At 43.5% G+C, this 14950-nt stretch overlaps 1 protein-coding gene across 1 annotated transcript; it reads left to right on the forward strand.

The window, feature by feature from the left end:
* Positions 1 to 336: 336 nt before the first annotated feature.
* LOC308272475 (acyl-coenzyme A amino acid N-acyltransferase 2-like) lies at positions 337 to 3406 on the forward strand (the record flags this gene model as incomplete). Its single annotated transcript, XM_080709311.1, has 3 exons — positions 337 to 799; positions 1186 to 1388; positions 2736 to 3406. 3 exons carry the CDS (start codon positions 337 to 339, stop codon positions 3327 to 3329), a joined length of 1260 nt encoding a protein of 419 aa, XP_080565437.1. The 3' UTR covers positions 3330 to 3406.
* Positions 3407 to 14950: the final 11544 nt, after the last annotated feature.

Here is a 14950-nt window from a genome sequence, read left to right on the forward strand (position 1 = left end):
CAAACCCACAAAACTAAAATTGACCAGTGTTTCAGTGGACAGGAGAGGAGGATGTGGTGTCAAATTTAACTTGAATTCCCAGTTTCATAATGGACTACTTATGAGGCTCAGAGCATGTCACTTAATCAATTTCCTCCTCTGTAACATGAGACAAATGGGGACTCTCTGCAGCTTTCCATTTTCCTCCTCCAAAAATTTTGCATTAAGTTCATAAGGTTCAATTTCCAGACCTTACATCAGACTTGCTGAGGCCTCCCATAGGACAGAAGTCCAGCTCAGAGTGTCTGCTCCCACCCCAGGCCAGGAAGCACCATCAGCTCTGCTTGCCAGCGGACCATGGTCCAGCTGAGAGCCACCCCGGCACAGGCGCTTGTGGATGAGCCAGTGCGCATCCGAGTGACAGGCCTGCGCCCATCCCAGGTGGTGACCCTCAGGGCCTCGCTGAAAGATGAGAAGGGGAATCTCTTCCAGTCCACAGCCTTCTACAGGGCTAATGAGACTGGTGAGGTGGATCTGGAGCGGGCTCCCGCCTTTGGAGGTGACTACGTTGGGGTCCATCCGATGGGCCTCTTTTGGTCTCTGAAGCCCAAGAAGGCTTTCCGGAGACTGCTCAAGCAGGATGTGATGAACAGCCCCTTCAGGCTCACTCTGCACCTCTATGACTCCGTGTACTTCCACGATTCTGCCAGGGTCCGGCCCAGGGCCAGCCAGACAGTGCAACGCTGGTTCTCAGGCCCTGGGGTGCAGCGGAAGCAGATCCGAGAAGGTCGAGTGCGAGGAGCCCTTTTCCTCCCTCCAGGTGGGACTCACGTTTGGTGATGCAGAGAACACTGATGAAAGCTGGGCGTGGCGGTGCGCTCCTGTGTTCCCAGAACTGGGAGGCTGAGAGGGGAGGCTTGCAGGTCCTAGGCATTCAGCAACTTAGTGGGACACTATTTAAAAATAAAAAATAAAATAGGGCTGGGGGTGTAGCCTGGAGAGTAGAATGCTCTTGGACTCGATTCCCAGTATAAAAAAAAAGATAAGAAAAGAATTATTGTTGGAAATAAAAATGTGTGTGTGTGTGTGTGTGTGTGTGTGTGTGTGTGTGTGCTTGGATAGAGTTTTACTGGGTCTTTACTTCCTGGTCTTCTTGATTCTCACCTCAATCCGTGGATTCTATTCTCTGTTCTCTGCCACCCTCAGGGGCAGGCCCTTTCCCAGGTGTCATTGACTTGTTTGGGGGCATCGGGGGCCTGGTTGAATTCCGGGCCAGTCTCTTGGCTGCGCGTGGCTTTGCGGCACTTGCGCTGGCATATTTTGCCTACGAAGACCTACCTGACAAACTGTTGGAGGTGGACTTGGAATATTTTGAGGAGGCTGCCAACTTCTTACTAGCTCATCCTAAGGTATTTAAAATGTTTTATTTTATTTTGCAGAAACATTCCAAATGTCTGCTCTGTTTTTACCAATATGTACAGATTTGGGCAGAATAAAGCTTGCATTTAAATAAGAATGACAGGGCCGGGCGTGGTGGTGCACGCTTGTAATCCCCGCGCTTGGGAGGCAGAGACAGGAGGATCACGCAGGTTCGAAGCCAGCCACGTGTGCTGCCTTAGGAGACCCTGCTTCCAAATAAAAATGTAAAAATAGGTCTGGGAGTGTAGCCCGGAGGTAGAAGGGCTTCCAGGAACCCCAGTACCACCAAAATCAATCAATCAATAAATAAAAATAAATAAGAATGACGATACCCCTCCCCCATGGTATAGAATTAGTGCCTTGATTAGTAATTAGTGTTTATTGGCACATAGAAGACAAATGGTAGATATATGATGATTGTTGTCCCCAATCAAAAAACCAAACCAAAACAAAACAAACAAAAAATATCATGACTCCTCACATTTGAAGTGCTTGTAACTTATTCATAAGTGGCTCTTCAATTTTTTATCAGCCACTAATCTCGAATCATGAATTCTTTGGCTTGACATGTTTTCAAACTTCAGTGATTATCTCTGCATGGGGCAATGTTAGTAGAGGTCTCACTAAAGAATCTTGTGACTAAGAGCAGTGTAGAAGCTCAGTACTTGAACAGAAGCACAAATCAGAGCAGAAACCTTAGCAGCAAAACTGACTTGGCTGTAATATCTGGTCAGATGAATTAATTCCTTAATTAGTTTCATAGGGGGAGGGAGGAATGCTACCAGGAACCAGGCTTGGGAAAGGGATACAATAAGGAAGGGTAATTTCAGAACTCTGTGTCATGTATCACTGTATTAATAAGAGTCTTGGGATCATCTGGGAGATGTCAGAAATGCAGACTTTCCTTGTGTGTGGTGGTGCATGCCTGTGAGCTCAGTACTTGGGAGGCCGAACAGGAGGATTGAAAGTTCCAGGCCAGCATGTGGTAATTTAGCAAGATCCAGTTTCACAAGATGTGAGTCTTTGCCAAGTCTAGCTGCCTCTGCTGTTGTGATGCCCAATGCTGCTGGACTCCGTGTGCATTTATAGAGCTCTACCTGTTTTAATTCTTATGGTTCCACTTAACAACCCTTCAGGGTAGGTGATATTGTCACTCCCCCCTCCAAGACAATACAGCTTAGAGAAGGTAAGGAGGTATAATGTTCTCCATCACAGAAGCTGGTGAACATGAGTGTCAAAACTAGACATAGTTTTTCTCTTTATCGTACTGCTTTACTGGCTGCAGGACAGTTCTTGGAGTGTGGCCTTAATGAGTTTCCCTTTGTTTTGTGCTTAAGATCCAAGGGCCAGGAATCGGTGTAATCTCCGTGTGCAAAGGTGCAGAGATTGGGCTGGCCATGGCTTGCTATCTGAAGCAGGTGGTAGCCACTGTCTGCATCAATGGGTCCAACGCCATCTTTGACGTTCCACTCAGGTACAGGGATCTGGTTGTGACACCCATCTGCTTGGCTCAGGAGTGCATCCAGATCCACATCTCTGGGGCTCTACACCTCCGCCACTCTAAGGGAGACCCCCGGAATGAGCTCAATCAGCAAAGTGTGCTTCCGGTGGAAAAGGCTCAAGGGCAGATCCTCTTCATCGTAGGAGAGAAAGACGAATGCCTGGACAGTAGAGCATATGCCGAGCAGGCCATGGACCAGCTGCGGAAGCACCGGAGAAGCAGTGGAAAGATGCTCCTATACCCTGGGGCTGGCCACCTCATAGAGCCTCCCTACACTCCCCTGTGCTTTGCCTCCTGGAACCCGGGGACCTCCTGGCCCTTGCTCTGGGGCGGAGATCCTGTTGCACATGCCAAAGCCCAGGAGCACTCCTGGGGAGAGATCCAGAAATTCTTCAGGCAGCACCTCACTCGAACCAGAAGCAAACTTTAAGACTGAGAGGGCACCAAGCACAGTCTGAATGTATGCCATTTTCAGTATGATCCACATTAAAAAAAAAAAAAAAGTAAAGAGTGAGTGCTATGGGTGTGGAGAAGAGGTGGGCATGGGGTGGTGGGAAGGAGGTGAGGCCGGGAGGCAGGGGAGGGTGTGTTCTCCTGATCTCTAGATCCACGGCCCTCTTAAATCACCTGTGAGAAAATTGGACAAAAGTCAAAGGATCAAAGCACACATGTATCTGACAGGTCTGTATGTACTTTGGATTTTGATAAATGAAATCCTGGGTTATGTGCACTAGTGAACATCTGCTATTTCAAAATTGTGATACCTTAGCTAATTAATTTCTCTTTTACCCCTAGTTTGGGATATTTTGGGTCCAGGCATTGCCAATCTAAATGAATTTCCTGAAATTCCTCACAATGCCTATTACTTTCAGGAATATATTTTCTGTTTAAACTATTTTTAGCTGGATTTCTGACATCATCAAGAAATATTACCATCAAGCATAATGCTTGCTATAGATTTCCAGCAAACAATTAAAAAACCTTTTAGAGTAATGATGCTTAGAGAAGGTAAGGAGGTATAATGTTCTCCATCACAGAAGCTGTTTATATATTACTATTTAATCAGAAATGAGATTGAATTTAATCAAGTGCCCTTGTAGAATTTATTGAAAATTAAATGATTTAACATAGTCAAGGCTTTTAATATAGTCAAGGCTTTTAGAACAATACCTGACACTTAGCTATTACTGTATCAAAGTTAGCCATTATTATTTTTGTAATGCTTTCTTTCAATCTGTTTGAGTGGTGGATTACACTCATCAATAGGCTAATTTTACATGTGCTTCAAATTTTAGTAGCTGAATTTGTCATATTGACTAACTTGGGTTCTAAAATTTCCTTTGGAACCATTTGTATTCTCCCCAAATTTTTACTCAGACTTTCTAGAGCGCATTTTTCCTCTGATAGTTTTTCACATAGCCCCTGATATTTGTTTATTTTCCTTGCCCAGTCTAGCTTGCTGAATGTTAGAGTTTGGATCTAAATGTCCCCTAAAAGCCACATGCTAAAGACTTGGTCGCCAGCCTCTGGTGCTATTGAGAGGTAGTGAGAACTTGGGGTGTTGGTGCCTGATTGGAGCAGGTGGGTCACTGGGGATAAATCCTTGAAGGCTATGTTTTGATCCAGGTCCCTTCTTCTCTTTCTCTCTGAAGTTAGCAGTTCGGCTCCACTACATGCTCCCCGTCATGGTTTTCTGCCTTACCACCAGCCAAGCCACAGCTATGGGGCCAAGCAACCATGGTCAAAAACCTCTGAAACCATGAACATTTAAAATCTCTTAGCAATTTTGAAATATAATTTCATTATTATTGACTATAATTTTGTTGTTAGAAAGATCTCAAAAACTTATTTCTCCTAACTAAAACTTTGTACTGTTCAGTTAACACCTCCAATCCTCTTCCCCTAAAGTAATTTGAATATGGACTTGATACTAACTGATATTAAAAAAAGTTATGATCTTTCTGGGTATGGTAGTGATATTGTAGTTATGCATAAAAGTTACTATTTAGAGATGCATATTGAAATATTTAGCAATGAGGGCTCATAATATCTGGATAAAAACTATTATATTATTCTCCTGACTTTTATGTGTGCCTTCAATTTTTCATAATAAAAAGTTAAAAAGAAGAGCTATCCATATATTTATCTTTTTGACCCCCCAAAGCAAGAACATCCACATGTACTGTATCTTCTTTTCCAAATTATCCCTTTATACAATCAATAATTATTTAATCATAACTATGCTTTAATGGTTTCTTTGCTCCTTGGTCCTCCTAAAACAACCAACTTAAAAAAATTAACTTTATCTTTCATTTTATCATTTTTTCAAAATATATACTCAATTCTTTTTAAAAGACCCATACTTACTGAATCTTGGCACCACTGAAAATGTCTATATTTTGTTCTACTCTTCAGTGGTAATTCCTACAGATATAGAATTTGGTATTAACAATTATTTTTCCCCTTGGCACTTTATTCTTTTACTTTGGCATCCATTGTTAATGAGAAAGCTATATCTTGTTACTTTGTGGATCTCTCTTTCAGCATTTTATAATTTTCTTTGTTCCTAGTGTTCTATAATTTCATCAAGATGTCCAAGGGTAGATTTACTATTTCTCCTTTATTTAATTTGGTATTTTATGGGCCACTTCAAAAGCAAAACGTATCTTGTCTATGATTTGACCAACTCCTTCAAATTTCAGGTGTTGGAATTTAATGGCCAATGAGATGTACAAACAGGTGGGGCCTTTAACAGGTGGTTAGACCATAAGGGCTCTCCTCCTTTGCAAATGGGATTGAGGCCTTTTAAAAGAGGTTTCACAGATCATCTGGGTTATAGTCCTTCCATCCTCAGCCGCGTGAAGACTCAGTGTTCCTTCACTCCAGAGGAGGCAGCAATAGCTACCATCTTGGAAGCAGAGAGAGCAGCCCTCGTGGCCACCAAACCTGCCTTATCTTGGACTCCCAGCCTTCAGAACGGTGGTGGGGAACAATTTTCTGTTCTTATAAATTACCCAGTCAGTCTCCATCTCTGGTATTCTGTTAATAGCAGCACAAATGAACTAAAGACTGTCTTCAGCTTTAGGACATGTGCTTCATTTGGCTATTTGACCACTTTGCCCTTTCTGTGTTTTTGTTTTTTTCTATTCCTTCCTCTGGAACTCCTGTTGTGAAGATTGTGGAGTTTCTAAATATATCCTTCATGAATATTAATTTTTATCCCCCCTACCCCACATTATTGGAGAATTTAATTTAAATTGTCCAACTTACTAATGTGTCCTCCGGTATATCCAATCTACTATTTAACTTATCTCTTAGATTTTGTTATGATGATTATTTTTCATTTCCATGATCTTTAATTGGGTATTTCCTGAAAGCTGGTTCTTTTTTTTATACATAGGTCATCCTTTCTTATTTCTCCTTTCACTTGTGGCTTTCACAATGTACCCAGGTTCTGTGCAGGATATTTTCAGTGTGTTGAAAAATAAAACAAATGAGGATTCTCTTAAATTCAGAAACCCATGTATCTCAGAAGGCTGATTTCAGCAAAATAAAACATTTCTCTTGTATCTTCTTTAGAAAGCCTTACTGGAATCTCAGCTCCCCCATTTTGTATTGACTTTATTTTAACAAACATTTGGAAATCTATTTTTTAAGGTTTTAATGCTTAATCAAACCCCCAAGTCATGAATTAACTCACAACTGGTGCTATTTAGTCAATGAGCCTAGATGCCGACCTCCTTGGGCCTACAGGCAGCTGGGAAGAATGTACCTGCCTGTTTTCACATTTAAACCCTGTAGCTATTGAAGAATAAATGAAAGGAACACCAAAATGAGAAAAGAGTTGGTTACACCCATAGTCCACACAAAGGTAGAAACTGTAGACTGTAACTATGGAGAACAAGGAGAGGACATAAATAGTTTGTAGAGAGTTATGTGCGACTACATATGCTTGGATTTATTCAGTTATGAAATAGAGCACCACTGGAAATGTTTTCTTTTAAATATTGATTTATAGGATGACTCCATGAGGGAGATGAGTCTATCATTAGACATTAACCTAAAGGAAGACTTGTTTTCTGTTTCAAAGCATTAGAGATAAATCAATAGGTGGAAGTTCAATTCAAGTCAACAGGAGAAAGTAAACACATCTTTTCCTTAAATAGAATCATTGAGGATAAGAGCTTTCCCTCATTCTACACCTTGTTTTTATCCAGATGTAGCTGGCTTCATAGGATGGCCATACAATGTAACCTGCCACAGATGTGGACACACAAGTTATTAAAATGAAAGATCCAGGTTGAAGACAAAGGCCCTTCCCAGTCTTGAGTGGTGTAGAGGTTATTTCCTGGCAGTCAGTTCACACTCACAATGGGCATTCATGTGCAGTTACCTGGGTTCCCATGAGAATCACCACTGTGAGGGGCCAGTGGGCTGGGGGGTGGACCCAAATTCAATTTCTTTTTCTTTCCAGATTTTCATTGATCACCAGGCTCCTGTGAGCCAGGGAAAACAGATGTAGAAAAGTGTTGTCTAGAAAAGAGAACATTACTAAAAGCTAGTATTCCTCCACACCCATCTAGCTCTGTCCTCTATCTCCCAGCAACTGTTCATATCCTTCCAACCCACTTTGTCATCAGTGCTGATACCCTAGTTCAAGTCATACCATGTTTTGCCCAATACAGCAGCCTCTTAATCAGTCACCTCACTTCCACTGTCAATTCTCTTCAAACCATTCTGTTTGTGCAGAAGGACCCTTTAAATATACAAGAGGGACTATGACATTTTCCTGCTTACTGGAGGCTTCCTGTCACTTTAGGATAAATCCCAAAGGTCTTCCAAGATGTCCACCAAGCTCTCCATATAAGGTTCTTTCCTTCCCCAAAGCCTTTGAATGTGCTGATCTCTTGGCTTCACATTTTTTCCTCGTCTGCTTCCTGTCATCTCCTACTCATTCTAAATAGCTCCACATAGATGTCATTTATTTTTGGAAACCTTTCCTGTCATATCCTATCTTCCCCATATAAATTTGGTATTTATTCAAAGCATATATATATATATATATATGTGTGTGTGTGTGTGTGTGTGTGTGTGTGTGTGTGTGTGTGTGTATCTATATGCATACCAGTATCCATACATACTGTTATTGGTGCATTGTAATTATGCATCATAATGGCATTCAGAGTGATAGAAACATACATGCACGCAGCACTTTGTATATTTACTCTCTGGATCCTGCCTTGCTCCCTTCCCCTCCCTGTACATATTATTGAGATTAGTATTGAAAACTCCATATATAAACACAGGATTATTTGAACTGTTTCCTTCAAGTCTCCTTTTATCCCTACCAAATCTCTTTCCACTATTGCACTTGTATCTCTCTATTTATCTGGAGTTCCCATTGTTTCTCAGTATTTCTCTAGTTTTCACATATAAGGGGAAAAATATGACCATCCACTTTTTGAGACTGGCTGATCTCACTCACCATAATATTCTCCAGTTAGATCCATTTTGATGCAGATGATTTAATTTTGTTCTCTGTGGCTGAGCAAAATTCCATTGTGTGTATATTCCAGTTTCATAATGCATTTCTCTGTTGACAGATACCTAAGCTGGTTCCACAATTAGGTTCTTGTGTATTGTGCCACTATAAACATGGGTATGCATGCTATCCAGAGTGGTATAGCTGGGTCATATGGTAGTTACAGGTCATTCTTCTGAGGAGCCTCCACACTGATCTCCATAGTGGTTGTATTAATTTGCAATCCCACCAACAGTGTATAAGAGTTCCTATTCCACACATCCTTACCAGCATTTATTATTGTTTGTATTTTTTCTTTTTACGGTACTGGGGATGGAACCAGGGGCATTCTATCTCTGAGCTACACCACCAGCCCTATTTTTTATTCTTTATTTTGAAACAGGGTTTCACTGAGTTGCCAAGGGCCTCACTAAGTAGTAGCTGAGGCTGTCCTCGAACAGTGATACTCCTGTTTCAGTCTCCTAATTTCTGGGATTACAAGCATGTGCTACCACACCCAGCTATTGTTTGTATTCTTGATTATTGCCATTCTAACTGGAGTTGGAATCTTGGTGTAGTTTTGATTTGCATTTCCCTGATTGCTAATGATGTTGAAATTATATATGCTATTTGTATTTTTTCTTCTGGGAAATGTCAATCAATCCACTTGGCCATTTCTGGCTTGGGTTATTTGTTTTCTAATGTTATGTTTTGAATATCATACAGTTATATTCCTCTTTTTCTACTTAATTATCTGTAGAATGAGGATGAGAGCCAGGTCTATTTGTTTTGTTGTGTATCTCCAGTTCTTAGCACAATTCTTAGCATATGATCGATATTTGTTAAATTCTTATAAATAAATTAATAAATACTGAGACCTTCTGGATCAAGAACTAGGATGTGAATAAGAGCTTTGGTGTTTATTACCAAATTTTCATGGAAGTCCAGGGTATGATAGTAACTGACATCCTAGTTCTGGTATACATCTTGAATTCTACAGGGCAGGAATAGTATCATGGCTTTAGAGTAACCTATCTTTAAAACAAACTTAGGAAATCAGGTATATAATGTATCTGCTTCCAAGACATTCAATGCCCTTGAAGTTATGTTAGTTAAATATAATAGGGAGTAAGCCAAATTTGTTTTCTTTTTTAAATGTATTTTAATTGGTGCATTGTAGTCAAACATCACAATGGAATACAAGACTTGTTAGGATATCCAAGTACACATCATCCAATCAACCTTTATTCAATCCCCATCCCACTCCCTCCACCTCCCTCAATCCCATGTTTGATTTAGTGTTTAATATTGATATATTTATTTACATACATCATGAGCTTTAAAGAGACTCCATTTTCCCCCATCCCATCCCCTCATATTGGTCACCTTAATTGCTCCTCCATAGGGCCCCATCTTCCATTAGATTCCCTCCTATTACCCATTTCTTCCTAGTTTTGCATATTAGGGAGAGCATCCGATTTTTTTATTTTCTGTGATATTTTTTGTGTATGCCGCTTTGCAAGTTCCAATCCCACACTTAAAGAGTCTACCTGGCCACCTGGTAGACTCTGCTCCTGGCCTTGCTGGCTCCAGTACGGGCTTTGTTTTGTGGCAGTCTCTGATCAGGGGCCCCAGCACCGGCCTTGTCTTTAGGCTAGCTCCTATCTCGGGCTTGCTGGCTCCAGCTATGTACTCACCAAATGGCAGGCACCGATCCCGGCCTTGCTGACCCCAGTACTGGCCTCGCCACATGGCAGGCTCAGATCTTGGACTCCGAGACCCCCAGCCGTGGCCTCCCCCCTAGGCAGGCTCCAATCCCAGCCTCTGTGGCCCTGGCACTGGCCTTGCCTCATGGCAGATTCTGATCCGGCCTCCCTGGCCCTGACACCAACCTCACCCCTTGGCAGGCTCTGATCTCTGCCTCCAAGGGCCCAGCAATGGTCCTGCCTCACAGCAGGCTCTGATCCCTGCCTCACTGGCCCCAACATCGGCCTCACCCCTTGGCAGGCTCCGATTCTGGCATCAGAGGCCACAGCACTGGCCTTGCCTCATGGTAGACCCCAATCCTGGCCTCGCTGGCCCCAGCACCGGCCTCAACCCTCAGCAGGCTCCAATTCTGGCCTCGGAGGCCCCAGCACTGGCCTTGCCTCACAGCAGGCTCCGATCTCAGCCTCGCTGTCCCCAGCACCGGCCTTGCCTCATGGCAGGCTCCAATCCCAGCCTTGCTGACCCTGGCACCGACCTCACCCCTCAGCAGGCTCTGATCCCAGCCTTGGAGGCCCCAGCACTGGCCTTGTCTCACGGCAGGCTCCGATCCTGGCCTCGCTGGTCCCAGCACCAACCTCACCCCTCGGCAGGCTCCGATCCCAGCCTTGGATGCCCCAGCACCGGCCTTGCCTCACAGAAGGCTCCGATCCTGGCTTCACTGGCCCCGGCAACAGCCTTGACTCATGGCAGGCCCTGACCTGGCCTTGCTGGTCCTGACACCAGCCTCACCCCTTGGCAGGCTCCAATCCCACCTTGCTGACCCAGGCACTGGACTCACCCCTTGGTGGCCTCCGGTACTGGCCTTGGAGGCCCCAGAACCAGCCTTGACTCATGGCAGGCCCCAATCCCAGCCTTGCTGGCCCCAGCACTGGCCTCACCCCTTGGCAGGCTCCGATCCTGGCCTTGGAGGCCCCAGCACCAGCCTTGCCTCATGGCATGCCCCAATCCTGGCCTTGCTGGCCCCGGCAGTGGCCTCACCCCTCAGCAGGCTCTGATCCCAGTCTCTGAGGCCCCAGCACCAGCTTTGCCTCATGGAAGGCTCCGATCTCAGCTTCGCTGGCCCCAGCACCAGCCTCACTCCTCGGCAGGCTCTGATCCTGGCCTCAGAGGCCCCAACACAGGCCTTGCTGTCTTGCTGTGCATCAGGCTCTGTTCTCTGCCACTATGAGCAGGTTGTCTACAGATGTTCCCTCCCCACCCCTTTTTTTTGGTGGTACTGGGGTTCCTGGAAACCCTTCCACCTCTGGGCTTTATTCCTGGGGACCCACTTTTTTAATATATATTTTTTTATTTGGAAACAGAGTCTCTCAAGCCAGCAAGGCTGGCCTCGAACCTGCGCAATCCTCCTGTCTCCACCTCCCAAGCGCGGGGATTACAAGCTTGTGCCACCACGCCTGACGTTCTTCTATTTTTTTTTTAAATATAAGGGAGCAGAACATGTCTTTTGTGAAAGCTGGGACCCCAGATACCCAGTGACAATAAAATTTTGTCCTCTCTCCAAAGGCAGAGGTCCACAGCTTCACTCCAGAGAGCAGGCTCTGCTGCTCCATACGTACTCTGGCCTCCCACTCTGTGCAGAGGAGTGTGGTGGCTATGAGGGCTGATGACTCCCAGAACCCACAGTGTGGCAGCCCACCCCGACCATGCGGGGCTCCCTCTGAAACCCCCCAAACCCTTTTGCCACTAAGCATGTTGTCCAGAAATCCCCATCATGTATGGAAGGAGCCGTCTATGTTTGGGGAGATTTCCTCAGAAGTTCACAGTGGACTGGACTGGATCTGACTGCCCCTTCCCACTCTGGTCACCACTACCACCGCTGCTGCCACTGCCATCTCGGTTCTCTCCTGAACACCCTTCCCACACAGTTTGTTTTCCAGAATTCCCGAGCATGTGCGGCATTAACGGTATACCTTTGAGGATATTTCTTTAAAATTATGATGTGGATTGGATTGAATCTCTGCCTCTACCAAATGCTAATGACCACTGCCTCTGTCACAGCCATCTCAGTTCCCTTCCGAGCACCCTTTTCACACAGCATGTTGTCCCCAGTTCCCGAGCATGCACGGTAGTAGCATTCTACCTCTGGGGCTATTTCTTCAAAAGATCCAGGTGTGTTTTATCAGATCTCTGCCTCTCCTGAATACTGGCTGCTGCCATTGCCGCTGCCTCCAACATCTCAATTCTTTCCCAAACTCTTTTCCCACACTGCATGTTGTCCAGTATTCTTGAGCATGTGTGACGGTAGCATTCCACCTTTGGGACAATTTCTTCAGAAGATCAGGGTGGGTTGGATCAGATCTCTGCCTCTCCCAAATACTAGCCTCCACTGCCACCGCAGCCTCCGCTGCTGCCACCGCCTTCCTCCTAGTTCTCCGCTGAGCTCCTCCTTACAGATGATGTCCAGAATTCTTAAGCATGTAAGGAAGAAGCAGTTCCCCCTTCATGGGGATTTTTCCAAAAGTTCCAGGTCAGTGGCTATGTTTTGTCTGCATCTCCAGAATCCTGGCTGCAACCACAGCCATCTTGACCCCTCTCCAATATTTTTTTCTCTTTTCTTTTCTTTTTTCTTTTCTTTTCTTTTCTTTCTTTCTCTTTTTTAAATAAGAGAAGACAGTATGTTGGTTTGAAGAGGTTGTCGGATCAGGCACTCAGCAACAATGAATTTTTTCTCCCTTCCAAGAGCGGAGTCCCACAGCCTCACCACGCAGAGCTGGATCTGCTGTTCTAAGCACACATGGCCCTGGCACAGCACAGTGGTGCTGAGTTCCTCGGGATGTGGGCTCGGCCTCCCGCCCGGCATCAGGTCTTCCAGGACTTGGGCTGGGCCACCCGCCTGGCACCGGGCCTTCTGGTGTGTGGGCTGGGCCACCTCCAAATTTGTTTTCAAGCAAAAAAGTCACTGTTGGTTCTTCTACTCATTAACTTGTCCCAAGAATACCTACTTACTGTCCTTTTGACTGTGGCTGTATCATCCAATTCAATAAAGCTGCCTATTACAAATTAATAGGGAAATATTTAGAATTTAGCAAAAGTAGTGTTCATCTGTTTATCACTGTTGAGTGCAATTTACTCATTATTAATATCTCTCTATCTGAATGTATCCTTCATTTAGCTATCTTCAGGCCCCATTAAAATTCTTCTGCTTTCCAAAAAAAGTCATAGTTTCCCTTTAGACAACTTAGGGAGAAGTATGTTATCTATTGGATAAAGACAAAATTTTTTTTGTAGTATTGGGGGATTGACTAAGGAACATTCTATCTCCAAACTATACTTTAGACCTATTTTATTTTATTTTGAAATAGGGTCTCACTAAGCTGCTGAGGCGGGCCTTGAACCCATAATTCTCTTCTCAAACTCCCAAATTCTTGGATTATAGATGTACACTATCATGCCTGGCATGGACAAAATTTAATGGAGCATTTTCTCTGTGTCAGGTTCTGTTCTGGGCATGTAATTAAAGAAATGAGAGATTTCATGGATATTCACATAGTTAAGTCTTGTGAGGTTTCTTTTTGTGAATACAATTTATTGGCCCTTCTTTTGTTTCTAATTTCTTCTCAAAGGAAATCAGACTTTCTCAAGTTCCTCTGGGCTTTCTTTGAAAAGAGGAAGAAAAGCTCACCACAGAATTTATTTTATCTTAGGATATAGTGATTACTTGTCCTGTCCAGCTTTGTCCTTTACAGAAGATCCAAGTAGAGGCGTCCCCATCCTGAAGAAGTGATTTGCACATGGAATTTTTGAATAATAAAGATCAATCTGAGACCTGCAAAGAGTCTTAGTACTACGAGGCAAGACTAAGATCACCATGGTACAAGGGAAAGGAATGAGATGGGTTCAGGGGTCCTAGGAGTGAGAGCCCAGAAATACCCCTTAGTTCCCAGTGCTGCCTATGGAGCATGGCTCAGTTATGCCCCAATACCCTCCAAGTTCAAGAGTAGAGAAACCCAATGTGCAACCAGGGTCTTTGAAACACTACAGATAGGTCTTTCCAGAATCAAAACTGACAAGAACAGTGGTGAGACAACAACACTCACATTGTCAAATTAATCTGGTGGCCAACTATTTCAATGACCTCTCACTGTTACAAGAAATGGGTATTGTTGTCTACTATATTTTTACCATATGGTAGAATTTAGTATACCAATTTAGTCTACCACATCTTCAGGATGTCTTAAGAACAATGTAATAAAATTAATCTCTCATTGCCTTTAAAAAAACCCTAAAATATGTTTAGAAAAAGAAAATCATTTTGAAATTGGGTGACATGACACTTAGATAGCTTGCACAGGTTTGGAAAGCTTGAATTTAGAAAATGACTCCTTCTCATCATTTTATTTTTTCTTTAGCACCATCCTCTGAACTAAGTGGGAATATCGTGCTGAAAACCCTTTGAGGAGATGTTCACTTGGTTCAAAGCATCTTGATATAGTAGAAACAGTGAAAATTAGGGTCAGGAAGACCTGGATTATAATATTGGTGTTAACATGTATACCACTACTCAGGAATTATAGTAGCTTCTTCAGGTTCATTGTTTTGGAAACAACCAGTGTGTATACAAGCATATGATTCAGTGTTTGAGATGATTAGAGCCTTAAATACTCTTTGGTTTTCTCCCCAACTTTAATCAAATATCATACAAAAGGAAAGTCTATATATTTGTATGCAGGTGAACTTAGGCTAGGATGAAATAAAGGGTTAGTGAAAATTTTGGCAGAGATAACTTTTTTGTTTCTAAAAATTATTGTCTCACTTTTTATTGA

The sequence above is a fragment of the Muscardinus avellanarius genome (assembly GCF_963383645.1).
Source record: "Muscardinus avellanarius genome assembly, chromosome: 13".
NCBI classification, from domain to species: domain Eukaryota; kingdom Metazoa; phylum Chordata; class Mammalia; order Rodentia; family Gliridae; genus Muscardinus; species Muscardinus avellanarius.